Raw genomic sequence first — 26,794 nt, forward strand, 5'->3', positions numbered from 1 at the left:
TTATCTTATGTTTTTTAATGTATTTTTTTAAAAGACCTTATCTTCACCAGACCAGGTTGTCAATGAAATCAGATTGTTCTAAATGGTTCCTAAAACCAGGTCAAGTCCAGATGATGTCCAGGTCGGGCTCAGCAACACACACCTTCACCTATGTACACTGAAAACCAGGGAACACAACAGATTGCATACAATCCACAAATAAAATTACATTTTCAAAATAAGCACCCAATGTACAGTCCAGATCACGTCCGATCAGATCAGCAACTCAACTCATCACTCATTCTGTGATTTTTGTAAATAACCTTTTTAAATACATTTTTTAACAGCCTTTTTTAGCCAACACTGCGCAAAGACGTCGTATATGGCGTCACATTAGTGCCAAAAATCCGAGCGCATAAAAACTGTTATCGTGCGCTGATTCTCCACTTCGTGCGCGCGACACCCTTTTGCGCGCGCGTGGTGCCTTTTTGCGCGCGCGCGGTGCCTTTCTGTGCGCGCGCGGCGCCTTTCTGCGCGCTCTCTGTGTACTCCTGGCATCTCTCCTCGCGCTTTTATGTTTCTTTTTGGCACTTTGGGGGCGGGTATGCTTAGACTGCCCCTTCTTTCTGATTGGTCAGGCGAAAAATGCTCAGAGCCAATCAGAAGTATAGCAGGGCGGGTCATCGTCAATATGTATCAAGATTTACGGAGGTAGAAGTGGATAAAAAAAATGTTGCGCGCTGATGAAGGTTATTTCATACCACATAAACACAATACAGGGTAATACAAAATGTGACCCAAATAAATAATAAGACAACAAACACCATAATCACATCTTTCAGCCAGAACTGGTCCACCAACAATAACATCCAACCATAACATTATTTTATATTTTCACTTCTTCTTGAACATTTGTTTTCTAATTTATGGAATTTCTTTTGATTCAGCCATAAAATTAATAAAATAATCTTTGAATTTTGTTTTTAAAATGTTAAAAATAGCTTTTAATAATGTATTCTGAAAAGTGCCAAAAAGAAACATGAGAGCGCGAGGAGAGATGCCAGGAGTACACAGAGAGCGCGCAGAAAGGCGTCGCGCGCGCAGAAAGGCGTCGCGCGCGCAGAAAGGCGTCACGCGCGCGCAGAAAGGCACCGCGCGAGTGCAAAAAGGCACCGCGCGCGCACAGAAAGGCACCACACGCGCGCAAAAAGGCACCACGCGCGTGCAAAAGGGTGTCGCGCGCGCGCACGAAGTGGAGAATCAGCACGCGATAACAGTTTTTATGCGCTCGGATGTTTGGCACTAATGTGACGCCATAGTCGTACGTCAACAGACAAGAGGAGCTTTTGTAACCTGTTCTAAGAAAGGTTTTATCAACATCTGTATACCAAATAATATATTATAAAAATTGTGTTGAATTGAGAATCAGTTCTGAATCGAATCATCACTCCATGAATCGGAATGGAATCAAATCGTGTGGTATCTAAACATTCCCACCACTGTACATTTTTCACTGTATTTATGGGGAGTGTCATTGACAGGGTAACGATATCAACATATTTAAACTAGTTCCTTTTTCTCTACCTTATTTCATACAGTTGTTTGCGCAAAACAAAGTAAATGCTACACAATAATTAAAGAAAACCAAAAATTGGCAGAAGGGTTAGTGCGTCTGCCTCACAATACGAAGGTCCTGAGTAGTCGTGAGTTCAATCCCGGCCTCGGGATCATTCTGTGTGGAGTTTGCATGTTCTCCCCGTGACTGCGTGGGTTCCCTCCGGGTACTCCGGCTTCCTCCCACCTCCAAAGACATGCACCTGGGGATAGGTTGATTGGCAACACTAAATTGGCCCTAGTGTGTGAATGTGAGTGTGAATGTTGTCTGTCTATCTGTGTTGGCCCTGCGATGAGGTGGCGACTTGTCCAGGGTGTACCCCGCCTTCCGCCCGATTGTAGCTGAGATAGGCTCCAGCGCCCCCCGCGACCCCGAAGGGAATAAGCAGTAGAAAATGGATGGATGGATGGCTATCTGCTACTCATTTAAATGAATTGTACAGGGAATTATTACCCGAGTATGTAAACATGAAAAAAAAAATGGTCTTGAGAAAATAAAAATATCCATCCGATCACTCTAGTATCGATCATGTGCTGATACTACACTTCATATCGACACCAGCAATTTATGGATCGATCTGGTCCTCCTCTTACGTGTCTTGTACTTACTGCAAAATTGATGACACACCAACAGTTGTTATATTATCCTCTCTCTAGACTCTTATTACCGGTAATCTACTTGTTAATTTCCTGTTAATATCTGCTTACTTATCTTATCATCCTCTGCATTTGACCCATCCCCACAGGGGAGCAGTGAGCAGCAGCGGGTGGCCGCGCCTGGAAATAATTTGGTGATTTAACCCCCAATTTCAACCCTTGAAGCTGAGCGTCAAGCAGGGAGGTTAACCAGTAGAATTGTCGTTTTTTTGACATTCTTCCTCTCCAAGATGTTATTGCTTGTAAGCACTTTGTGTGTGCCTTTTGACACACTCAACATCAGGCGCCGCAGATGAAAGAATGGTACCGGTAATTTCAAAGGCAGTATAGTACCGATTTCAATCAATTAGTATCGCGGTACTTTATTAGCAGTGATGTGCAGTCACTAGAGGCAGGTGAGGCGGGGCCTCACCTGCCATCATGGAAAGAAAAAAAATGTAAAAAGAAAAAAATATATATTAAATTGTTAAATGTATCCAGTGATTATACTATAAAGTTATTTTCCATTTAACTTCACCAGTTTTAGATTATTTTTATTCAAAATCGCTGAATTTTCACATTTGCCGTTCAAATACTGAGAAGAGACGGTGCGGTGAACAGCAGCCAGTCGAGGCACGTCACTCAGTGCCTCAACATGGACGGACTCGGCTAACTGCTGGTCTGCTGTGCAGTGAGACCGTATTGCTATATGAACTATATTATACATTTCCATAGTTTAGTTAGCTGAGGTATATAATGTACAGTGTATTTTGTCAACAACTGTATGTGTGTAATGTATTTCTTGTGCTGAGCGATCATAAAACGGCTGCAAAAGAAGTATGGCTGAGGCTCGCCTCCTGTACCCCCGCCGTAGAATGCACGGCAACCCCTGACGGGAGTGTTATATCAACTAAAGCCCACACTTAAACTTTCCACGTGCAAGATTTAATAAAGTTATTTCATAAGAAGCCAAAAAGTGCAAAAACAATAATGTTCGTGTTGGAGGAGTTGTGAATGACTGCAGGGCCACCACATTAGGTACGCCTGCAGACTGCAGGTGTACCTAATTCACAACTCCTCCAACACGAACATTATTGTTTTTGCACTTTTTGGCTTCTTATTAAATAACTTTTGTAACCTATTTTTATGGGCTTTCCTCTTTGTGATGTTAAGTTCCTGTTATGCGCTGTTATACAGTATATGCCTTGAGCTCTTATTTTGAAGGCGCTAAGAGCGGAATTTTGACACGTTGGAGTGGAACGGAAGTTTTTGAAAGAAGGTAAATAAAGTGGTCCTCGTGTAAACTGGAGCCTCCGTGTTTGTAGTTTTGTAGTTTCGTACAGTATAGGCGACATTTATAAACCCTCGGTTACACTTTTTAAAATAGATTCAATCTTGCACGTGGAAAGTTGAAGTGAGGGCTTTAGTTGATATAACACTCCCATCAGGGGGTTCATTAATCCAGCACAACAGCGGCGCATTTATAAGTAAAGGTAAGACCATAATAACGTTTTTTTATTAAATGTGCTTTTTTGTGTGCTACAGTTTGTATGTGTAAAGTTAAAGTTAAGTTAAAGTACCAATGATTGTCACACACACACTAGGTGTGGTGAAATGTGTCCTCTGCATTTGACCCATCCCCTTGTTCACCCCCTGGGAGGTGAGGGGAGCAGTGGGGAGCAGTGGGCAGCAGCGGCGCCGCGCCCGGGAATCATTTTTGGTGATTTAACCCCCAATTCCAAGCCTTGATGCTGAGTGCCAAGCAGGGAAGAATGCTGGTTTGAGCTTTTAAACATAACCCGTTAACTGCTGCCAATCAAATGGTGAATAAGATACTCTTTAGGGTTCATATGTTTGTAAATCTGACTGTGATGAAGTCAGTGCCTCACCAGCCATCAACCTCACCGCACGTCACTGTTTATTAGTACCGGTATACCGTACATCCCTCGTTTAAAGCGGTGAAACTTTCCTGCTTCGGTAGCACATTTTTAACCTCTGCTGTGCGAGTGTCTCACCTGTATGGAGATGCGGCCGCAGCGCTGCAGGTCGTTGCCCGAGCTCAGGGCAATGGAGGTGGCGATGGCGGGCGGCGGGCTGGTCTTGAGACTGTTGCAGGTACAAATGAGCTGGGACAGAGCTTGCAGGGTGTCGATCCGCAGCTTAATGAACTCACACTGGAACGTAAGTGGATTTAGAGGAGTGCTGGCCGCCTGGAGAAGAGGATTAATCACATAACCTTACATTAATTCCGCGGCGTCACACGTCCCACACAAATTGACACCACACAGGCACGTATTATGCGCATTCATCCGTTAACAAGCGGCAGTGGGATGAGATCTAACACAAAGACGATGAAGTGTATGGAGATTGTGGGATTGCTCACAGTGAGGGAAGCGATGCCCTTTTGGTAGGAGCGCAGGGCCTCGGTGATGGCGCTCATGGCCCCGCTGTAGTCGCCGTCCTCCATGTGTGTCAAGCACTGCTCGGCCTGGGAAAACTCCTTCAGGCTGTTCAGCCAGAAGTAGAAGTGCTCTGATGCCACGCGGGTCCGCAGACTCTGATAGAGCTCGCTGGAGAGCTCGTGGCACCCCTGTGAATCCAAGAGAACACCCACGTTGAAAAATTCATAACAATTGCAACGTAGCAGTTATGAGGGCATATAGTACAGTGTTTTTCAACCTTTTTTGCGTTGAAAAAATACAGAGGCACACCACCAGCAGACATCATTAAAAAACAAAACTCAGTTGACAGTAAAAATGACTTTAAAGCATAACCAAGCATGCATCACTATAGCTCTTGTCTCAAAGTAGGTGTACTGTCACCACCTGTCACATCACACCCTGACTTATTTTGACTTGTTTGCTGTTTTTCTGTGTAGTGTTTTAGTTCTTGTCTTGTGCTCCTATTTTGGTGGCTTTTTCTCTTTTTTTTGGTATTTTCCTGTAGCAGTTTTCATGTCTTCCTTTGAGCGATATTTCCCGTATCTACTTTGTTTTCGCAATCAAGAATATTTCAGTTGTTTTTATCCTTCTTTGTGGGGACATTGTTGATTGTCATGTCATGCACGGATGTACATTGTCTTTGCTCCACAGTAAGTCTTTGCTGTCGTCCAGCATTCTGTTTTTGTTGACTTTGTAACCAGATCAGTTTTAGTTTCGTTCTGCATAGCCTTCCCTAAGCTTCAATGCCTTTTCTTAGTGTCAAGACTTGGACTATGACGTGGTTTGTTCTCCCGTGGTGCAAATGAACATTTGGACCAGACATGGCGTGAAGGTGAAGACATATTTAATTTTACTATAACAAAAAGAACAAACTAAAGGTGCGCACAAGGCGGAAGTACAAACTTGACAAATGAAACCAATACTTGCACGTGGGCAAAAAACTAAGGACATGAACAAAAGTCGCTAACTGTGGCATGAATAAAAAATAACGTACTTGGACAGGGCATGAAGTACGCAGAGGTAAACAGAGTGTGACAGGGGTATGATGTCGCCAGACAGACAGCCTGGCAACTGGAAGCTTAAATAATAGTGACATGATTAAAGACAGGTGCGTGAGTCGTGAGGGCAGGTGAAAACTAATGGGTTGCTATGGTGACAAACAAGAGTGCACAATGAGTCCAAACGTGGAACAGGTGAAACTAATGGGTAACTATGGAAACAAGACAAGGGAGTGAAAAGCCAGAAACTAAAGAGTCCAATAACTAAACAAAACAAAACATGACATGACTAAAACAAAACATGATTACACAGACATGACACTTAGGGGCACTCAGCTTTTGTTTATTTTTGGTTTAAGCAATAGACACCTTTTTATCTGCACGTTGCCTCCCGCTGTTTCCGACATCTACAAGGCAATTAGCTAACGGCTGCCACCTACTGATATGGAAGAGTATAACGTGGTAATTCTGCCGATCTCCAGACAGTACAGAAACTCAACAACAACACATCATTTGCAGACTATAATTACTGGTTTGCAAAAAATATTTTTAACCCAAATAGGTGAAACTAGATCATCTCAGCCTTCCCGGTAAGGTCTATTCAGGTGTACTGGAGAGGAGGCTACGCTGGATAGTAGAACCTCGGATTCAGGAGGAACAGTGTGGTTTTCGTCCTGGTCGTGGAACTGTGGACCTGCTCTATACTCTCGGCAGGGTCCTTGAGGGTGCATGGGAGTTTGCCCATCCAGTCTACATGTGCTTTGTGGACTTGGAGAAGGCATTCGACCGTGTCCCTCGGGAAGTCCTGTGGGGAGTGCTCAGAGAGTATGGGGTATCGGACTGTCTGATTTTGGCGGTCCGCTCCCTGTATGATCAGTGTCAGAGCTTGGTCCGCATTGCCGGCAGTAAGTCGGACACGTTTCCAGTGAGGGTTGGACTCCGCCAAGGCTGCCCTTTGTCACCCATTCTGTTCATAACTTTTATGGACAGAATTTCTAGGCGCAGTCAAGGCGTTGAGGGGATCTGGTTTGGTGGCTGCAGGATTAGGTCTCTGCTTTTTGCAGATGATGTGGTCCTGATGGCTTCATCTGGCCAGGATCTTCAGCTCTCGCTGGATCGGTTCGCAGCTGAGTGTGAAGCAACTGGGATGAGAATCAGCACCTCCAAGTCCGAGTCCATGGTTCTCGCCCGGAAAAGGGTGGAATGCCATCTTCGGGTTGGGGAGGAGACCCTGCCCCAAGTGGAGGAGTTTAAGTACCTCGGAGTCTTGTTCACGAGTGAGGGAAGAGTGGATCGTGAGATCGACAGGCGGATCGGTGCGGCGTCTTCAGTAATGCGGACGCTGTATCGATCTGTTGTGGTGAAGAAGGAGCTGAGCCGGAAGGCAAAGCTCTCAATTTACCGGTCGATCTACGTTCCCATCCTCACCTATGGTCATGAGCTTTGGGTTATGACCAAAAGGACAAGATCACGGGTACAAGCGGCCGAAATGAGTTTCCTCCGCCAGGTGGCAGGGCTCTCCCTTAGAGATAGGGTGAGAAGCTCCGTCATCCGGGGGGAGCTCAAAGTAAAGCCGCTGCTCCTCCACATCGAGAGGAGCCAGATGAGGTGGTTCGGGCATCTGGTCAGGATGCCACCTGATCGCCTCCCTCGGGAGGTGTTTAGGGCACGTCCGACCGGTAGGAGGCCGCGGGGAAGACCCAGGACACGTTGGGAAGACTATGTCTCCCGGCTGGCCTGGGAACGCCTCGGGATCCCCCGGGAGGAGCTGGACGAAGTGGCTGGGGGGAGGGAAGTCTGGGCTTCCCTGCTTAGGCTGCTTAGGCCGCGACCCGACCTCGGATAAGCGGAAGAAGATGGATGGATGGATGGATGGATAGATAATCTCCCACGGCACACCAGACTGTATCTCACGGCACACTCGCGGCACAGTGGTTGAAAAACACTGATACAGTCCATAAACAGCGAAAAGTGTAAAAAAATGTTTTTTTCTTTTTGTAAGGTTTAGTTATAGTAAATATTACTAGCAAAGATGTTACGATGGCAAGGCTTTGACTCTGGAACTGATTACTTTAATTTGCATTGATTCCTATTGGAAAATGCTATCCACAGTGCAAAAAAATGTGGAAGTTCCGTTTAAAGACCAATAAAATGTGATGATTGTCATGTCTGTGTAATCATGTTTTGTTTTAGTCATGTTTTTAGTTATTGGACTCTTTAGTTTCTGGCTTTTCACTCCCTTGTCTTGTTTCCATGATTACCCATTAGTTTCACCTGTTCCACGTTTGGACTCATTGTGCACTCTTGTTTGTCACCATTGCAACCCATTAGTTTTCACCTGTCACGTCACGCACCTGTTTCACGTTTTGAGTCACGCACCTGTTTTCGTTAATTATGTCTGTAGTATTTAAGTTCATTGTTTTTCAGTTTGTCTTTCTGGTGACATCGCCGCATTTATGCTCTTCATACCCCTGTCACACTCTGATAACCTCTGCGCACTAATTCATGCCATGTCCAAGTAAGTTTTCTTTATTCATGCCATAGTTTGCAAGTTTTGTTTAATTGTTCATAGTTTCTGCCCTTGTGCAAGTTTTGTGTTTATAGTCAAGTTTTGTACTTCCGCCCTTGTGCGCGCCTTTAGTTTGTTCCTTTTGTTATTGTAAAATTAAATATGTATTCACCTGCAAGTCATATCTGGTCCAAATCTTTTGCACCTCGGGAGAACAAACTTAGCCATAGCCCTAGTCGTGACAATGATCTCATCATTACCATACGAGAAGCTTGGCGGGCGATGCGGTATACAGTCCAACCGTTGGCGAAGCTCTCGAGCTGCATTTTGATGACCATCTTTACTTCCGCTGACAAAGACGACTGGCTGGCCACAAAAATCACTGTTGCCATGGAAACCTACAAGGGAAGCATTTACGGATGTACAATAAAAAAAAAAATCAAAGAACGAATGAAAAAAGGAGAGCCTCGATCGGTAAATAAATGTTCAAATTCCTCACCAGAAGCTCTTGCTGTTGGTCAGTGGACGAGTGACTGGACACTCCGTAGAGGTCCACCAGATCGCCGAGCATGCTGTCGCCCAACACGGGCAGGTGGGAGGCGATGGCTGCCAGAGCGTGACACATGAGAACACGGGAGGAGTCACAGGACAAGTGGAGTTGACCTAGCAGGAACTCCACAGTCGATTGGCTCAGGTGGGGTCGGCCCTTAAGCAGCTTGACCAATGAGGTGAGGGTTGTCTAAAATCACAAGGAGTGAACCATAAACAATGCAGCATAGGATAGACTTTTGTTTATCTCACAATGGGGAAATTACATTGTAGCAGTGATTTAATGCCATGTCACACATATTTTTCCTACGCGTTTTGTCCACACTGACTAGTCATCGACTATCTCACAGGTGTCAAACTCAAGACCCAAGGGCCAGATGTGGCCCGCCACTTCATTTTATTTGGCCCTCGAAAGCCTGGAAATAATATGTATCGATTGGCATCACTAAATTGGCCCTAGTGTGTGAATGTGAGTGTGAATGTTGTCTGTCTATCAGTGTTGGCCCTGTGATGAGGTGGCGACTTGTCCAGGGTGTACCCCGCCTTCCGCCCAAATGCAGCTGAGATAGGCTCCAGCACCCCCCGCGACCCCAAAAGGTTGTCAAGCAGTAGAAAATGGATGGATGGATGGATAAAGTACTGTAACTTTTCTTACTAAATGTAGTCTTTCTTTCTATTTTGGGAGAAAAAAAAGACATGTAATCCCAAATTATATTTACTTAAATATTTTCTAATTATGCAAAAACATATTATCAAACATTCAAACCATTTTTTAAATAGAAATAAATACTAATAATAATGATTTCAAAGCAAGTTATCCATCAAATTGTGCAATGTAAAAGTAGCAATAGATTTCATGGTAAAATTGTGAAATTTCTAAATGAAAAAAACAGTTTTTTTTTTGTTTTTTTTTTACTGTAATAAACTGTGGTGCTATTTTGGCACCGAAAAATCTACAGTTGTTGATTTGCGGTTAAAAAAAAAAAAAAAAAAAGCACCCCTCACGACCCCAAAAGGGACAAGCAGTAGAAAATGGATGGATGGATAAAGTACTGTAACTTTTCTTACTAAATGTAGTCTTTCTTTCTATTTTGGGAGAAAAAAAAGACATGTAATCGCAAATTATATTTACTTAAATATTTTCTAATTATGCAAAAACATATTATCAAACATTCAAACCATTTTTTAAATAGAAATAAATACTAATAATAATGATTTCAAAGCAAGTTATCCATCAAATTGTGCAATGTAAAAGTAGCAATAGATTTCATGGTAAAATTGTGAAATTTCTAAATGAAAAAAAAACAGCACTTTTTTTTTTTTACTGTAATAAACTGTGGTGCTATTTTGGCACCGAAAAATCTACAGTTGTTGATTTGCGGTAAAAAAAAAAAAAAAAAAAAAGCACCCCTCACGACCCCAAAAGGGACAAGCAGTAGAAAATGGATGGATGGATAAAGTACTGTAACTTTTCTTACCAAATGTAGTCTTTCTTTCTATTTTGGGAGAAAAAAAAGACATGTAATCGCAAATTATATTTAATTAAATATTTTCTAATTATGCAAAAACATATTATCAAACATTCAAACCATTTTTTAAATAGAAATAAATACTAATAATAATGATTTCAAAGCAAGTTATCCATCAAATTGTGCAATGTAAAAGTAGCAATAGATTTCATGGTAAAATTGTGAAATTTCTAAATGAAAAAAACAGTATTTTTTTTTTTTTTACTGTAATAAACTGTGGTGCTATTTTGGCACCGAAAAATCTACAGTTGTTGATTTGCAGTAAAAAAAAAAAAAAAAAAAGCACCCCTCACGACCCCAAATGGGACAAGCAGTAGAAAATGGATGGATGGATAAAGTACTGTAACTTTTCTTACTAAATGTAGTCTTTCTTTCTATTTTGGGAGAAAAAAAAAGACATGTACTCGCAAATTATATTTACTTAAATATTTTCTAATTATGCACAAACATATTATCAAACATTCAAACCATTTTTTAAATAGAAATAAATACTAATAATAATTATTTCAAAGCAAGTTATCCATTAAATTGTGCAATGTAAAAGTAGCAATAGATTTCATGGTAAAATTGTGAAATTTCTAAATTAAAAAAACAGTACTTTTTTTTTACTGTAATAAACTGTGGTGCTATTTTGGCATTTACAGTAATACACCGAAAAATCTACAGCTGTTGATTTGCGGTAAAAAAATTAAATAAAACTGGCATCTCAAGTGCCAAAATTTTACAGTAAAATTGTTTTTATTTATTTATAGTAAAAAACTAATGTAAATTTTACAGTAAAATTCTGGCAACTGAACTGCCTTTTTTTTTTTTTTTTTACAATAAAAACAGCAGTACTGTTTTTCCATTTACAGTAATATACACTCAATTTTAAAGAGAAATTATTGCAACTTACTGAAATTTTTTTTACATTTAAGTTTTTAAAAAATCTACTCATAAAATGCATTAAAAAAATTGTGTAATAATAGTATTCACTGTTAGAAGCGACCCTCTGGGGCCAAACATAACTGCGATGTGGCCCTCAGTGAAAATGACTTTGACACCTCTGGACTATCTTAATTGTAATGGGATTATGAAGCGTACGCCTATTTAGTGTGCTAACTAACAAGAAGATGACTAATTCATTCAGAAATATTTATTTATACAGTAACACTGTAAATAGTGTGCGCTGATTTTAAGCCAATGTACACACATTGTATGTCGAATGTTAATGAACACAGGCGTTATTTTGCTACCACATCAGCTGCAGCGGCTTTTTCAGGCTTCTTAGCCTGTAATGTAATTTTTTTCAAACGCCATGATTTGTGTGGAGTTAGACAGCATGCGGCTCTTTAGCGCCGACATAGTGACTCCCTGGAGTTTAAAAAAAAAATGCATACAATTTTGGTTTTAAAAATGGTTTCTTTAGAAGGACAAAAATGACACAAACCTTCCTAACTAATAGAAATCCCACTGCTTATATTAACCATGCTTTACTGATGAGAGTATTTGGCGAGCGCCGTTTTGTCCTAATTTCAGCGGTCTTTGAACTCGCCGTAGTTTGATTACAAGTACAACTTTCTACAACACTGCCCCAGAAAGACGTGTTTTATGCCACTCCTTCTTTGTCTCATTTTGTCCACCAAACTTTTTATGCTGTGCATGAAAGGTGTGCTTTGTTGAAGTTATTGACTTGTGTGTAGTGCTAATCAGGCATATTTGGTCACTGCATGATTGCAAGCTAATCGACGCTAACGTGCTATCTAGACTAGCTGTATGTACATATTGCATCATTATGCCACGTTTGTTGGTATATTTGAGCTCATTTAATTTCCTTTACTTATGTCCTCTGTGTATTTAATTTATATTTGCATGTCTCATGACACATTATGTTGGAATAATTGTTTGTAAGTTATCACAAAAGAAACGTTGTATTACATTATGTTCCTGATAAGAAGATGAAGGCTGTCTTTCGAGGCCTAACAAGAGGAAGAAGGCTCGTGAAACTCCACTGTGATTTCAACACGGACAGATGGCAGGATCTGCTCAACTTCCAGAGGAACTCTCTTTGAAGTGTTAAACGAACTCTCTTTGAAGTATTTCACAAACTCTCTTCCAACTATTTGGTAACCGAGGTCAACGCTATTTACGACCCGCTGCCCTCTTGAAGCAACTGTGGTCAGGAGACGGGAGGGGTTATCCATTGTCCTCCAACACCTGCCCCAGCTGGATCCAGGAAGAGTCCAAGCCCGAGACATCCTCTTCTTGGTCTTCAATGTGACCGAAAACAATGACTGTTTTACATACTTCCCATTCCTGCTGTGACATGTGTTGGTGCGTGAACATTGAACATCTAAATAAAAGAGGAGACAAAAACCTTCTTCGTCAGAGCGTGGTGCAGGACTGTACAGAGAGTGCAGTGGCCATGTCTCTCCTCAATATTGAGTCCAAATTGAATTCTGTCTCTGTTTGATTCCTTGCCTTTTGTGTTGTTTAATAGATGTCCTCCGTATTTGAACGTGACACATTATGTGTAACATTAGCTGCATTTCTGATAGTACCACAGCAAACGTTACCAAACTTGCAAATATTGTAATAAATCCATTAGAAGAAGACAGCCTGCTGTTTCCTTTAACTTGGACACACACATTTATACCTTTGGCCCTCTTATGCCAGGAGTTATCTCACCCTCTGAGAAGCCTTTGTTTTACTAATGTTTTCCAATGTTGTAAAAATGTGTAAATTACTGTCAACATTTCTGTCAACGAAGATTTGCGTCAGCCTGTGACACACAGTTATTTTGATAGTAGGCTAATATAGACACTTACGTCATGTGTTGCCTTCATTATAACACTTACACTACAGAATACAAGGCTTTTATTCGTTGGAGGCTCCAGACAGAGTTTATGTTTGTATTTTTGGTCCAATATGGCTCTTTCAACATTTTGGGTTGCCAACCCCTGAGTTAGACGTTGGCCCAAGTTTAAAAATGATGCTCTTCAAGAAAACCAACCAACTTTATGTCATGTATGTTCAGCAAAGCAAGACCTTGGCATATACTGTAGCAGTGTCTTACTTTGAGTGTAGCCTGGGCACTGGCACTACTGTCTTGACTGCAAAGCATCAGCAGGGACTCCACCCCCAACAATGTATCCTGCTCCAGGTGGGCGACATCTGAAGATATGCAGACATCCGCAAATATAAGTTGGTGTAATATGAATATTTGTTTAAAAATATATATATTTTACTAGAAAAAATGTCATATTTTACTAAAAAAGGCATAATACAAGAAAAACTATCTAATCTCACTAGGATTTTTTTCAAAAATGTATTTAATTGTTTTGCCAGAAATATATATTATTTGCCAGAAAAAAAATCACAAATGTACTAGGAAAATATAGGTTGGTGTAATATGTAAAATAAAAATCATATATATATATATATATATATATATATATATGACAAACAAATTGTCCTATTTTACTAGAAAAAACATACCAGAAAAAAATTATATTTTACCAAGAACATTTTTATTTTATTAAAAATACATATAGTATATTTTCAAAAACACTTGTTTAACTAGAAAAATACTTTTTTAATTAGGAAAAAATGTTTTTACCAGAAAATAAAATACCAGATTCTTTTTTTTACCAGAAAAAAACTTGTTTTAACCAGAAAAAACAAACAAATTATAAAGTATAGGTTGGTGTAATATGTAAAATAAAATATATGTATTTTACTAAGAAACAGGATCATATTTTGCCAAGAAAAATGTATTCAATTTTTTTGCCAGAAATTATAAATTATTTGCCAGAAAAAAAAATCACAAATGTACTAGGAAAATATAGGTTGGTGTAATATGTAAAATAAAAATCATATATATTATATATATATATATATATATATATATATATATACATATATATATATATATATATATATATATATATATATATTGTCCTATTTTACTAGAAAAAACATACCAGAAAAAAATTATATTTTACCGAGAACATTTTTATTTTATTAAAAATACATATAGTATATTTTCAAAAACACTTGTTTAACTAGAAAAATACTTTTTTAATTAGGAAAAAATGTTTTTACCAGAAAATAAAATACCAGATTCTTTTTTTTACCAGAAAAAACTTGTTTTAACCAGAAAAAAAAAAAAGATTATAAAGTATAGGTTGGTGTGATATGTAAAATAAAATATATGTATTTTACTAAGAAACAGGGTCATATTTTGCCAAGAAAAATGTATTTACTTTTTTTGCCAGAAAATATATATTATTTGCCAGAAAAAAAAATCACAAATGTACTAGGAAAATATAGGTTGGTGGAATATGTAAAATAAAAATTATATATATATATATATATATATATATATATATATATATATATATATATATATATATATATATATATATATATATATATATATATATATATATATATATATATATATAGTCCTATTTTACTAGAAAAAACATACCAGAAAATAATTATATTTTACCAAGAACATTTTTATTTTATTAAAAATACATATAGTATATTTTCAAAAACACTTGTTTAACTAGAAAAATACTTTTTTAATTAGGAAAAAATGTTTTTACCAGAAAATAAAATACCAGAGATTCTTTTTTTTTACCAGAAAAAAACTTGTTTTAACCAGAAAAAAAAAACCAAATTATAAAGTATAGGTTGGTGTAATACCGGTATGTAAAATAAAATATATGTATTTTACTAAGAAACAGGATCATATTTTGCCAACAAAAATGTTTTATTTTATTAGAAAAACATATTTTGCATAAAAATTTTTTACCAACAAAAAGTATTAGAAAAATATTTTTTTAATTAGAAAACGTTTTTAAACGGGAAAACAAATCAATAAAATTGCAAGGGAAAAAAATCAGCAATTTACCAGAAAAAAATTTGATTTTTTTTTTTTTTAAACAAAAAAATTAACTAAACAAGTCTTATTTTACTAGATAAAAACATTTACCAGAAGAAAAGTCATATTTTACCAGGGAAAAAAAAAAGATGTTGACACACTTGTAATATCGTATGAGATGGAAATTACTCCAAGCAGATGACTTACCTTTTTCTGGACAGGAAATGACAATATTGGAGAGCACTATAATGCCATGAGCAGCGACAGCCAGGTTGCTATGGTAACAACATTCCTGTGCCAATTTCACCAGGTCGGTAAGGCTGGGAGTGGAGGAGGTGCTGCCTACATGTAATTAAATTGATTCCAGGCAGAGTTAGAGTCGTCAAATGTCGATTAATCTTCAATTTAAAGAGAATAAAACATCAATTCTACCTGAGGTATGAGTCAGGTACTGCTTTATTGCAATTGTTTCAGAGAGAGTCGACAGCACGGCTAACATTCCCAGCTTCAAACTAATGTAAGGGCTGTTCAGTGCACACTCACACAGGATCTGCAAGTAGAAAAACCAATCAGATGAAAGAGAAACTGTCTTTTCTCACGATTGTCTTCTCATACCTGAGTGTTTTCTCGAATCCAAAGATGAGGAGCCTTTTTCGCCAGGAGCTTTAAATCGTTGATTGCGAGTCTCTTGACAGCTTTCCGTGGGTCATCCTTCAGATATTGAAGGAGGAGCTGCAACTATTAGGACATTTACATGTTATAAGGCAGTATCTTTAAGATTAAACACGCATCTTTGGGCTTTCAGGCACAACCTGAAAGGAAGGACTACAGCAAAGCTGTATACAAGAAGGGCATGAGCAGACTATTTTTCCTGAGAAAGCTTAGGTCCTTTAATGTGTGCAGCAAGCTGTTGGAGATTTTTTTTCAGTCTGATGTGGCCAGAGCCCTGTACTTTGCAGTGGTTTGTTGGGGGAGCAGCACCAGCAAAAGGGACTTAAACCGGATAGACAAACTAATCCGGAAAGCCGGCCAAACTATTGGCACGCAGTTGGAGGCGTTTGTGTCAGTGAGGCACAGGAGGACACTGGACAAACTGCTGGCCATCATGGACAATCCTGCCCACCCACTCCACCAGACAATTGAGGGACAGCGGAGCTCATACTCTAACAGGCTTCTTCAGCTTCGGTGTTAAAGGGAAACATTATCACCAGACCTATGTAAGCGTCAATATATACCTTGATGTTGCAGAAAAAAGACCATATATTTTTTTAACCGATTTCTGATGGGTGAATTTTGGCGAATTAAACGCCTTTCTATTATTCGCTCTCGGAGCGATGACGTCACAACGCCATTTTCTCAACCACGCCCCCTCCAGCTCCATGCGGACCTGAGTGACGTGTTGACAGCCTGTTCACACGTCCGCTTTCCCACAATATAAACAGCTAATGATGGAGGGCGAGTTCTTGGTATCTTATGTGGGTTTATTGTTAGGCAGTTTCATTAACGTCCTCCCAGCGCGGCAACAACACACAACAACAGCAGTCAAGTTTTCGTCTACCGTAAAGCAGTTCGTCTGCCGTAAACAGCAATGTTGTGACACTTTTAAACAGGACAATACTGCCATCTACTGTACATGCATATGTGACCCACCCATAATGTGTCACATTTTTGTGTTGATTTATTTATTTTATTTTGTGGTTTGAATTCTTTTTTGGAGCTGTCATTACACATTTATCAGTATTCACATTGGTCAGTAGGGGGGCAGTAGGGCGTTTCTTCCCAATTGAATGCTATCACCTGCAGACCGGAAGTGTCTTCTCATTCTAATGAGCGCGACCAGTCTGTGAACAATTGAAACGTCCTGTGTGCTTTTTCCTCCTGTATAACAGGTTAGTTTTGGTGAATCAACTCACTGAATAATATCCATGTGATCTTTATAAGTTTAAGTACACATTCTGATGGTGGAGCCTAACTCTAAAGGGTTTGTGAGTTGTAGTTTGTATTTGTGAATGAATCACAGCTGCACAGCTGCAGTAATCAATACAAAAAGGCGACGTGAGTGCGCAATGTTTATATAGGAACTTCTGATCCTAATTCAGACTCCCAAATTAGAGCTCCCATTTTCTTATTGATTTTATAATGTATATTTGTATAATGTGTGTGTTCTGAAATAGTGACAGAGAATAGAACAAGGATGGACAATTCAACCCTTAACTCAACAATGAGTAGATGAGTGTTATGTGTGTGTATACGTGTAAATAAATGAACACTGAAATTCAAGTATTTCTTTTATTTATATATATATATATATATATATATATATATGTATATATATATATATATATATATATATATATATATATATATATATATATATGTAATAAAAATATATATATATATAGCTAGAATTCACTGAAAGTCAAGTATTTCTTATATATATATACATCTTAACCACGCCCCCCAACCACGCCCCCCGCCCCACCCCGACCACGCCCCCCACCTCCCGAAATCAGAGGTCTCAAGGTTGGCAAGTATGGCTACGACAGAGATGGCAAGAATGTGTGGATATCCTGCGACACTCAAAGCAGATGCATTTCCAATGATAAAGTCAAAGAAATCTGCCGCCAGACCCCCAGGAAAAGAGAGCGGATGAGGGTATGTCTACAGAATATATTAATTGATGAAAACTGGGCTGTCTGCACTCTCAAAGTGCATGTTGTTGCCAAATGTATTTCATATGCTGTAAACCTAGTTCATAGTTGTTAGTTTCCTTAATGCCAAACAAACACATACCAATCGTTGGTTAGAAGGCGATCGCCGAATTCGTCCTCGCTTTCTCCCGTGTCGCTGGCTGTCGTGTCGTTTTCGTCGGTTTCGCTTGCATACGGTTCAAACCGATATGGCTCAATAGCTTCAGTTTCTTCTTCAATTTCGTTTTCGCTACCTGCCTCCACACTACAACCATCCGTTTCAATACATGCGTAATCTGTTGAATCGCTTAAGTCGCTGAAATCCGAGTCTGAACCCGAGCTAATGTCGCTATAAACTTGCTGTTCTATCCGCCATGTTTGTTTGTATTGGCATCACTGTGTGACGTCACAGGAAAATGGACGGGTGTATATAACGATGGTTAAAATCAGGCACTTTGAAGCTTTTTTTAGGGATATTGCGTGATGGGTAAAATTTTGAAAAAAACTTTGAAAAATAAAATAAGCCACTGGGAACTGATTTTTAATGGTTTTAACCCTTCTGAAATTGTGATAATGTTCCCCTTTACATTCAAGAACTCCTTCATTCCGCAATCCATCCAGTTGTATAATCAATCGCCATAAAGCAATAGATGATATCTGTCTATTACCTGACACCTGACATGTTAGCTACCTCTCTTTGTTTATAATGTAGATTTTCTGCTGGATCTGCTCTCTATTTTATGCTGCAGCTGTTACATATACTGTAATATTGTACATGGCAATTGGGATCTGTTATACATTGTATATCATACTTGCCAACCTTGAGACCTCCGATTTCGGGAGGTGGGGGGTGGGGGGTGGGGGCGTGGTCGGGGTGTGGTTGGGGGCGGGGCTAAGAGGAGAGGAGTGTATTTACAGCTAGAATTCACCAAGTCAAGTATTTCATATATATATATATATATATATATATATATATATATATATAAATATATATATAAGAAATACTTTACTTTCAGTGAATTCTAGCTATATATATATATATATATTTATTTTATTACCGTATTTTCCGCACTATAAGGCGCACCGGATTATTAGCCGCACCTTCTATGAATTACATATTTCATAATTTTGTCCACCAATAAGCCGCCCCGGACTAAAAGCCGCGCCTACGCTGCGCTAAAGTGAATGTCAAAAAAACGCTGCGCTAAAGTGAATGTCAAAAAAACAGTCAGATAGTTCAGTCAAACTTTAATAATATATTGAAAACCAGCGTTCTAACAACTCTGTCCCAAAATGTACGCAAATGTGCAATCACAAACATAGTAAAATTCAAAATGGTGTAGAGCAATAAATAGCAACATAATGTTGCTCGAACGTTAATGTCACAACACACAAAATAAACATAGCGCTCACCTTCTGAAGTTATTCTTCATTCGTAAATCCTTCGAATTCTTCGTCTTCGGTGTCCGAATTGAAAAGTTGCGCAAGCGTGGGATCCAAAAATGGCCGGTTCCGTCTCGTAGAAGTCATCGGGAGTCAGTGTCGCTGTTGTTGTGCAGCAGTTCTGTGAATCCTGCCTTCCGGAAAGCTCGGACCACAGTTGTGACCGAAACTATCTGCCCAGGCATTTACGATCCACTGGCAGATGTTGGCGTATGTCGACCGGCGCTATCTGCCCGTCTTAGTGAAGGTGTGTTCGCCTTCGGAGCTGTGTGAAAAAAGCCACCCGGCCTCTTCGCGTAAACTTCCCTTAACCACTCGCTCATCTTTTCTTCATCCATCCATCCCTTCGAGTTAGCTTTTATGATGACGCCGGCTGGAAAGGTCTCTTTTGGATGGGTGGAAGTTAGCATGGCAAGCTAGAACCACAGTGAAGGATGACTCCTCATTCCCTGTGGTGCGAATATTCACCGTACGTGCTCCCGTTCCACAGTGCAGTTCACAGGAATATCAGTTGCTGTGAAATACGGTAGTAATCCGTGTGCGGATGGAGAGATTGCGTCTTTTTATGATCCGGATCCTTGTCGCGTAGTAGGAGCCATTTTGTGGTCTTTACAGATGTAAACAGGAAATGAAACGTACGGTGATATCCGCGCGTTTTTTCTTCTTCTTCCGGGGGCGGGTGAAGCGCTTCCTGTTCTATGGGGGCGGGTGCTTTCCTTGGCGGTTGCTTGCGTAGAAGAAGAAGCGCTTCCTGTTCTACCGGGAAAAAAGATGGCGGCTGTTTACCGAAGTTGCGAGACCGAAACTTTATGAAAATGAATCGTAATAAAGCGCACCGGGTTATTAGGCGCACTGTCAGCTTTTGAGAAAAATTGTGGTTTTTAGGTGCGCCTTATAGTGCGGAAAATACGGTATATATATATATATATATATATATATATATATATATATATAGAATATATATATATATAAATAAAAGAAATACTTGAATTTCAGTGTTCATTTATTTACACATATACACACACATAACACTCATCTACTCATTGTTGAGTTAAGGATTGAATTGTCCATCCTTGTTCAATTCTCTGTCACTATTTTTCTAACCATGCTGAACACCCTTTCGCAGGTACCCAGAAAGGTTTCGAGTACCACCAAAAAAACTGAATCTCTGAAGACAGTATACAAATCTGTGTTAAAGGTGTACAAATACTGTTTGTATAATAAGCATGTTATTTTTTACAAATGAGGGTTAAGAGTTCAGTAGTAAAAAAAAAAAGAAAAGAATGTGGCTTAAGTACAGTTTTTTAATTGAGCTGCTGCATTTTTTGGTGGGTTGTTTATTTATTTTGAGTAACTTCTATACATTTCTAAAAGGGGAGGAATGTAATAGTGATCTATGTTTGTCTGTTGCCATCTCCTGGTGAATGTTGGCTACAGCGTACTGGGGTTACTTTTTGGTTGGCCAACGATTTACGTGGTGTTGCGCACCGGACGTCACTCAGGTCCGCATGGAGCTGGAGGGGGCGTGGCTTCCAGCTCCGCCTGAATTTCAGGAGATTTTCGGGAGAGGCGCTGAATTTCGGGAGTCTCCCGGAAAATCCGGGAGGGTTGGCAAGTATGTTGTATATATTATATAAAAATATAATATAATATACATATATTATTTACTGTATATATAATATGTAAATATTACATATATGTTATATTTTAAATTGCTACATTTTTAGTCTACTTTATACCTGCATTATCCTTTCCATCCTTTGTAACTGAGCTACTGTGTGTCCCTTGTGGATCAATAAGGTTTGTCTTAAGTCTAACCTGCTTGGGTATATCAATGAGGGAGGAGGCCGCCAGCTGGGTGAAAGTGTGCAGAGTGACGATGACCATAGGAGTGGACGGGTACGAGGCCACCAGGTTCTGTAGGAGTTCTCGGCTGCTGGATGCCAGACTGGCGTCGTGATGCATGTGCTGCATCATGGGGATCAACTTCAGCTTCAGGTCGACCGGGGTGTCCAAACCTGGGACAACGAACAAGTGGGAGGATGAGGAGAACAACTTCAAAAAATCTTAAAGACAAATTGCAAGCTGCAATTTCAGAAATATGCCTTCTTTACCTTGAATCATCTCGCTGACTTTGTTGCAAATTCCGGCGGCAAAGTCTCTGAAAATAAGAAAACAGCGGGAAAGCAGCAGTGTTATGCACTGTTTAACTTCTTTTTGCAATTGTATTGTTTTTAGCGGTCATCTCCTGGGAAGCTAGCAATGGACAGATCAAAAAAGAGAAACAAGATGAAAATACTGTAGAACATTTAAAGGCCTACTGAAATGCGATTTTCTGATTTAAACGGGGATAGCAGGTCCATTCTATGTGTCATACTTGATCATTTCGCGATATTGCCATATTTTTGCTGAAATGATTTAGTAGAGAACATCGAGGATAAAGTTCGCAACTTTTGGTCGCTGATAAAAAAGCCTTGCCTGTACCGGAAGTAGCAGACGAGTAGCGTGACGTCACAGGTTGTGGAGCTCCTCACATCTGCACATTGTTTACAATCATGGCCACCAGCAGCGAGAGCGATTCGGACCGAGAAAGCAACGATTTCCCCATTAATTTGAGCGAGGATGAAAGATTTGTGGATGAGAAAAGTGAGAGTGAAGGACTAGAGGGCAGTGGGAGCGATTCAGATAGGGAAGATGCTGTGAGAGGCGGGTGGGACCTGATATTCAGCTGGGAATGACTAAAACAGTAAATAAACACAAGACATATATATACTCTATTAGCCACAACACAACCAGGCTTATATTTAATATGCCACAAATTAATCCCGCATAACAAACACCTCCCCCCTCCCGTCCATATAACCCGCCAATACAACTCAAACACCTGCGCAACACACTCAATCCCACAGCCCAAAGTACCGTTCACCTCCCCAAAGTTCATACAGCACATATATTTCCCCAAAGTCCCCAAAGTTACGTACGTGACATGCACATAGCGGCACGCACGTACGGGCAAGCGATCAAATGTTTGGAAGCCGCAGCTGCATGCGTACTCACGGTACCATGTCTGCGCATCCAACTCAAAGTCCTCCTGGTAAGAGTCTCTGTTGTCCCAGTTCTCCACAGGCCAATGGTAAAGCTTGATTGTCATCTTCCGGGAATGTAAACAATGAAACACCGGCTGTGTTTGTGTTGCTGCAGTCGGCCGCAATACACCGCTTCCCACCTACAGCTTTCTTCTTTGCTGTCTCCATTGTTCATTGAACAAATTGCAAAAGATTCACCAACACAGATGTCCAGAATACTGTGGAATTTTGCGATGAAAACAGACGACTTAATAGCTGGCCACCATGCTGTCCCAAAATGTCCTCCACAATCCGCGACGTCACGCGCTGACGTCATCATACCGAGACGTTTTCAGCAGGATATTTCGCGCGAAATTTAAAATTGCACTTTAGTAAGCAAGAAGTTTATATATCATCATTGATATATAAACTTCAGTAGGCCTTTAATGCTTCATGGACACATTTGTTTACATGCTCAAGTGATGAAGTTGAGGCAAATATTCGGCAGGTGTATGCCTTCTGAATACTGGAGCGAGTTGATTGTTTTTATACATTCATTAATAAGGGAAGGACCAGTGTATTTTTTGCTAGAGTTCAAAATAATTTGGTGAATTTCTTCGTTACATCAAATAATAAAATGTGAGTCGTTTTCTGTCTCGTGTTTAAATTCATAAATGCTATAGCACAGTGGTTCTTAACCTTGTTGGATGTACCGAACCCCACCAGTTCCAAATGCACATTCACCGAACCCTTCTTTAGTGAAAAATAAAATGTTGTTTTTTTTCAAATTCAAGACAAAGTTATATGTTTTTGGTAACACTTCAGTATGGGGAACTTATTCTAAGTAACAAGACTTAATTTAGAGTTATTTGGACACTAGGAGAACATATTCTAAGTAACAAACACTTAATTTAGAGTTATTTGGACACTAGGGGAACATATTCTAAGTAACAAAGACTTAATTTAGAGTTATTTGGACACTAGGGGAACATATTCTAAGTAACAAAGACTTAATTTAGAGTTTTTTGGACACTAGGGGAACATATTCTAAGTAACAAAGACTTAATTTAGAGTTATTTGGACACTAAGGGAACATATTCTAAGTAACAAAGACTTAATTTAGAGTTATTTGGACACTAGGGGAACATATTCTAAGTAACAAAGACTTAATTTAGAGTTATTTGGTTAGGGTTAGGGTTAGAGGGTTAGGGTTAGGGTTAGAGGGTTAGGGTTATAATAAGGCCATGCCGAATAAGGCATTAATAAGTACTTAATAATGACTAGTTAAGAGCCAATATGTTACTAATTTGCATGTTAATAAGCAACTAATTAATGGTGAATATGTTCCCCATACTAAAGTGTTACCATGTTTTTTTACTGGTGCACAAAATGAAGGGTGCATGAACATCACCTTGTTCAAACAACAAAACCAACACAGTGCATAAACTCACAACAAATTACACACCTGCAAATCAGTCTGACATCTGCTGTTGCCGTATCCGTAATACGCCGATAGAGAGAAGTTTTTATTTACACGATGAGTCGGGTGTGTCTTGACCTCCGCCGAACCCCTGAACCCGACTCACCGAACCCCTAAGGTTCCATCGAACCCAGGTTAAGAACCACTGCTATAGCATAAGTGTAATGAAGCTATAAGAGGTGTTATCATCATTTTAGGGATCAAACAGAGTTTGCGGCTCTCGCTGGGTTTTATTTGGTGGGAAATGGGCTTAAATGGCTTTTTGTATGCTGAAGGTTGCCGACCTGTGGCCTAGCGTGAAGCTAACTGAAACTTAAAGGGTCTTAAAGGGAAACTTAAGTGCAGCGATGACTCTTGCATAGAGAGAACAAAAATCCTGCAAGGACAGGCAGAGTGACATGGACATATAAACCCCAAAAGCAATGAACTTGGCACGTTGTGTAAATGGTAAATAAAAACAGAATACAATGATTTGCAAATCCTTTTCAACCTCTATTCAATTGAATAGACTGCAAAAACAAGATACTTAACTTTCCAACTGGAAAACCGGTATTTTTTGCAAATATTAGCTCATTTGGAATTTGATGCCTGCAACATGTTTCAAAAAAGCTGACAAAAGTGGCAAAAAAGACTGATAAAGTTGAGAAATGCTCATTAAACACTTATTTGGAACATCCCACAGGTGAACAGGCTAATTGGGAACAGGTGGGTGCCATGATTGGGTATAAAAGCTGCTTCCATGAAACAAGGATGGGGCGAGGGTCACCACTTTGTAAACAAATGCGTGAGCAAATTGTCGAACAGTTTAAGAACAATATTTCTCAACGAGCTATTGCAAGGAATTTAGGGATTTCACCATCTAAGGTCGGTAATATCATCAAAAGGTTCAGAAAATCTGGAGAAATCACTGCACCTAACATTGAATGCCCGTGACCTTCGATCCCTCAGGCGGTACCACATCAAAAAGCGACATCAGTGTGTAAAGGATATCACCACATGGGCTCAGGAACACTTCAGAAAACCACTGTCAGTAACTACAGTTTGTCGCTACATGTGTAAGTGTGATTTAAAACTCTACTATTCAAAGCAAAAGCCATTTATCAACAACACCCAGAAATTCCGCCGGCTTCGCTGGGCCCGTGCTCATCTAAGATGGACTGATGCAAAGTGGAAAAGTGTTCTGTGGTCTGACGAGGCCACATTTGAAATTGTTTTTGGAAACTGTGGACGTGGTGTCCTCCGGAACAAAGAGGAGAAGAACCATCCGGATTGTTCTAGGCGCAAAGTTGAAAAGCCAGCATGTGTGATGGTATGGGGGTGTATTAGTGCCTAAGGCATGGGTAACTTACACATCTGTGAAGGCACCATTAATGCTGAAAGGTACATACAGGTTTTGGAACAACATATGCTGCCATCTAAGCACTGTCTTTTTCATGGACGCCCCTGCTTATTTCAGCAAGACAATGCCAAGCCACGTGTTACAACAGCGTGGCTTCGTAGTAAAAGAGTGCGGGTACTAGACTGGCCTGCCTGTAGTCCAGACTTGTCTCCTATTGAAAATGTGTGGTGCAGTATTAAGCGTAAAATACCACAACGGAGACCCCCGGACTGTTGAACAACTTAAGCTGAACATCAAGCAAGAATGGGAAAGAATTCCACCTGAAAAGCTTCAAAAATTGGTCTCCCAAATGTTTACTGAGTGTTGTTAAAAGGAAAGGCCATGTAACACAGTGGTAAAAATGCCCCTGTGCCAACATTTTTGCAATGTGTTGCTGCCATTAAATTCTAAGTTAATGATTATTTGCAAAAACAAATCAAGTTTCTCAGTTCAAATATTAAATATCTTGTCTTTGCAGTCTGTTCAATTGAATATAAGCTGAAAAGGATTTGCAAATCATTGTATTCTGTTTTTATTTACGAATTACACAACGTGCCAACTTCCCTGGTTTTGGGTTTAGTATAAAGGGGGTTGATTAGTGGCAGCAGCAGGTGGAGACCCTAATAAAAGAAAGAGGCGCGTGAGCTCAGGCACTCGTAGCAACAAGAACGTACACAAAGGACTAGGAGAGCTGGCAACATCGGGCGAAAATTTGGGGTCCATGGCACGATCACATTACATAGTACTTTGTGTTATATTAGACCGTGTTATATCGAACTTTGAGTGTACTACCAGTACTAAACTTCCTTTTACACTTGCAAGACAGTTAAGAATCTTCAAATATTGCTTCAAACACCAGAGGTTCCACTGTTACTGTGTTTCCTACAGTACGGCCTTACTTGGACTGTGCAGAAAAACTGGCTGCAGCAAATATAGCGGCTTCCACTTCCACGTTGTCATGTGAGTCGAGACTTTGCCGAATACTGTGATGGGCGTTTTTCCTCTCCGGGATGATAGAAGCCAAGCTGCCGAGCATCCTGGAGAGAGGGGTCGGTGCAGTTAAAAGACAGCGAACCAAGGTAATGATCTACATTTTGCAAGGTAAGCTACCTAAGAGTGATGGCTCGGGCCACCGGGTCATTGCTATGGATGACAGAAAACACCCTTTTGACAAATTCATCCACGTTCAGGATCTTTTCCAGGTGTTTCTCACTCTGCTGCGTGACTTTAAGTACGCAGAGGCGAAGAAAGTTATTCCTGAAATCAGAGAAACCAGCTTATTTCAGTTTGCCTTCCACTTCTTAAAGCACAACCATACCCAAGTCTGAAGATGTCTGCCAGTTTCAGGAAGGCAGAGTTAATAAGGATGGGGAAAGGGTACTTGAGGAAGAGCTTTGGGAAGAGAACCACAGCCTCACACTGCTCCCCGGGCTTTCCCGACCGCAGGCCTGCATTGGGAGCACATTTTACGAGTCAAACAACATTATCATACCATAGCAACTTTATAAATGAAGCCCTTTATAAACAACCACAGTTGAAGAACAAAGGGCTGTACACCACAAAGACATACAGGCAAAGTACAGACTATACATATATATCCCATCCATCCCATC

General features: G+C 39.9%; 1 protein-coding gene across 1 annotated transcript in view; it reads right to left on the minus strand.

Moving 5' to 3' along the window:
* Positions 1-26,794, minus strand: part of ints7 (integrator complex subunit 7) — a 46,460-nt gene that overhangs the window by 16,740 nt on the left and 2,926 nt on the right. The window contains exons 2-14 of the mRNA XM_061986989.2: positions 26,500-26,629; positions 26,292-26,438; positions 26,081-26,218; positions 21,373-21,419; positions 21,077-21,276; positions 15,741-15,863; positions 15,558-15,675; positions 15,333-15,467; positions 13,311-13,408; positions 8,677-8,916; positions 8,438-8,575; positions 4,613-4,819; positions 4,245-4,439 (exon numbers count right to left, since the gene is read on the minus strand). Coding sequence (XP_061842973.2) covers positions 4,245-4,439; positions 4,613-4,819; positions 8,438-8,575; positions 8,677-8,916; positions 13,311-13,408; positions 15,333-15,467; positions 15,558-15,675; positions 15,741-15,863; positions 21,077-21,276; positions 21,373-21,419; positions 26,081-26,218; positions 26,292-26,438; positions 26,500-26,629 — 1,916 coding nt within the window. The remainder of the gene's footprint in view (positions 1-4,244; positions 4,440-4,612; positions 4,820-8,437; positions 8,576-8,676; positions 8,917-13,310; positions 13,409-15,332; positions 15,468-15,557; positions 15,676-15,740; positions 15,864-21,076; positions 21,277-21,372; positions 21,420-26,080; positions 26,219-26,291; positions 26,439-26,499; positions 26,630-26,794) is intronic.

Source organism: Nerophis lumbriciformis, linkage group LG26 (genome assembly GCF_033978685.3).
Source record: "Nerophis lumbriciformis linkage group LG26, RoL_Nlum_v2.1, whole genome shotgun sequence".
Lineage (NCBI taxonomy): Eukaryota > Metazoa > Chordata > Actinopteri > Syngnathiformes > Syngnathidae > Nerophis > Nerophis lumbriciformis.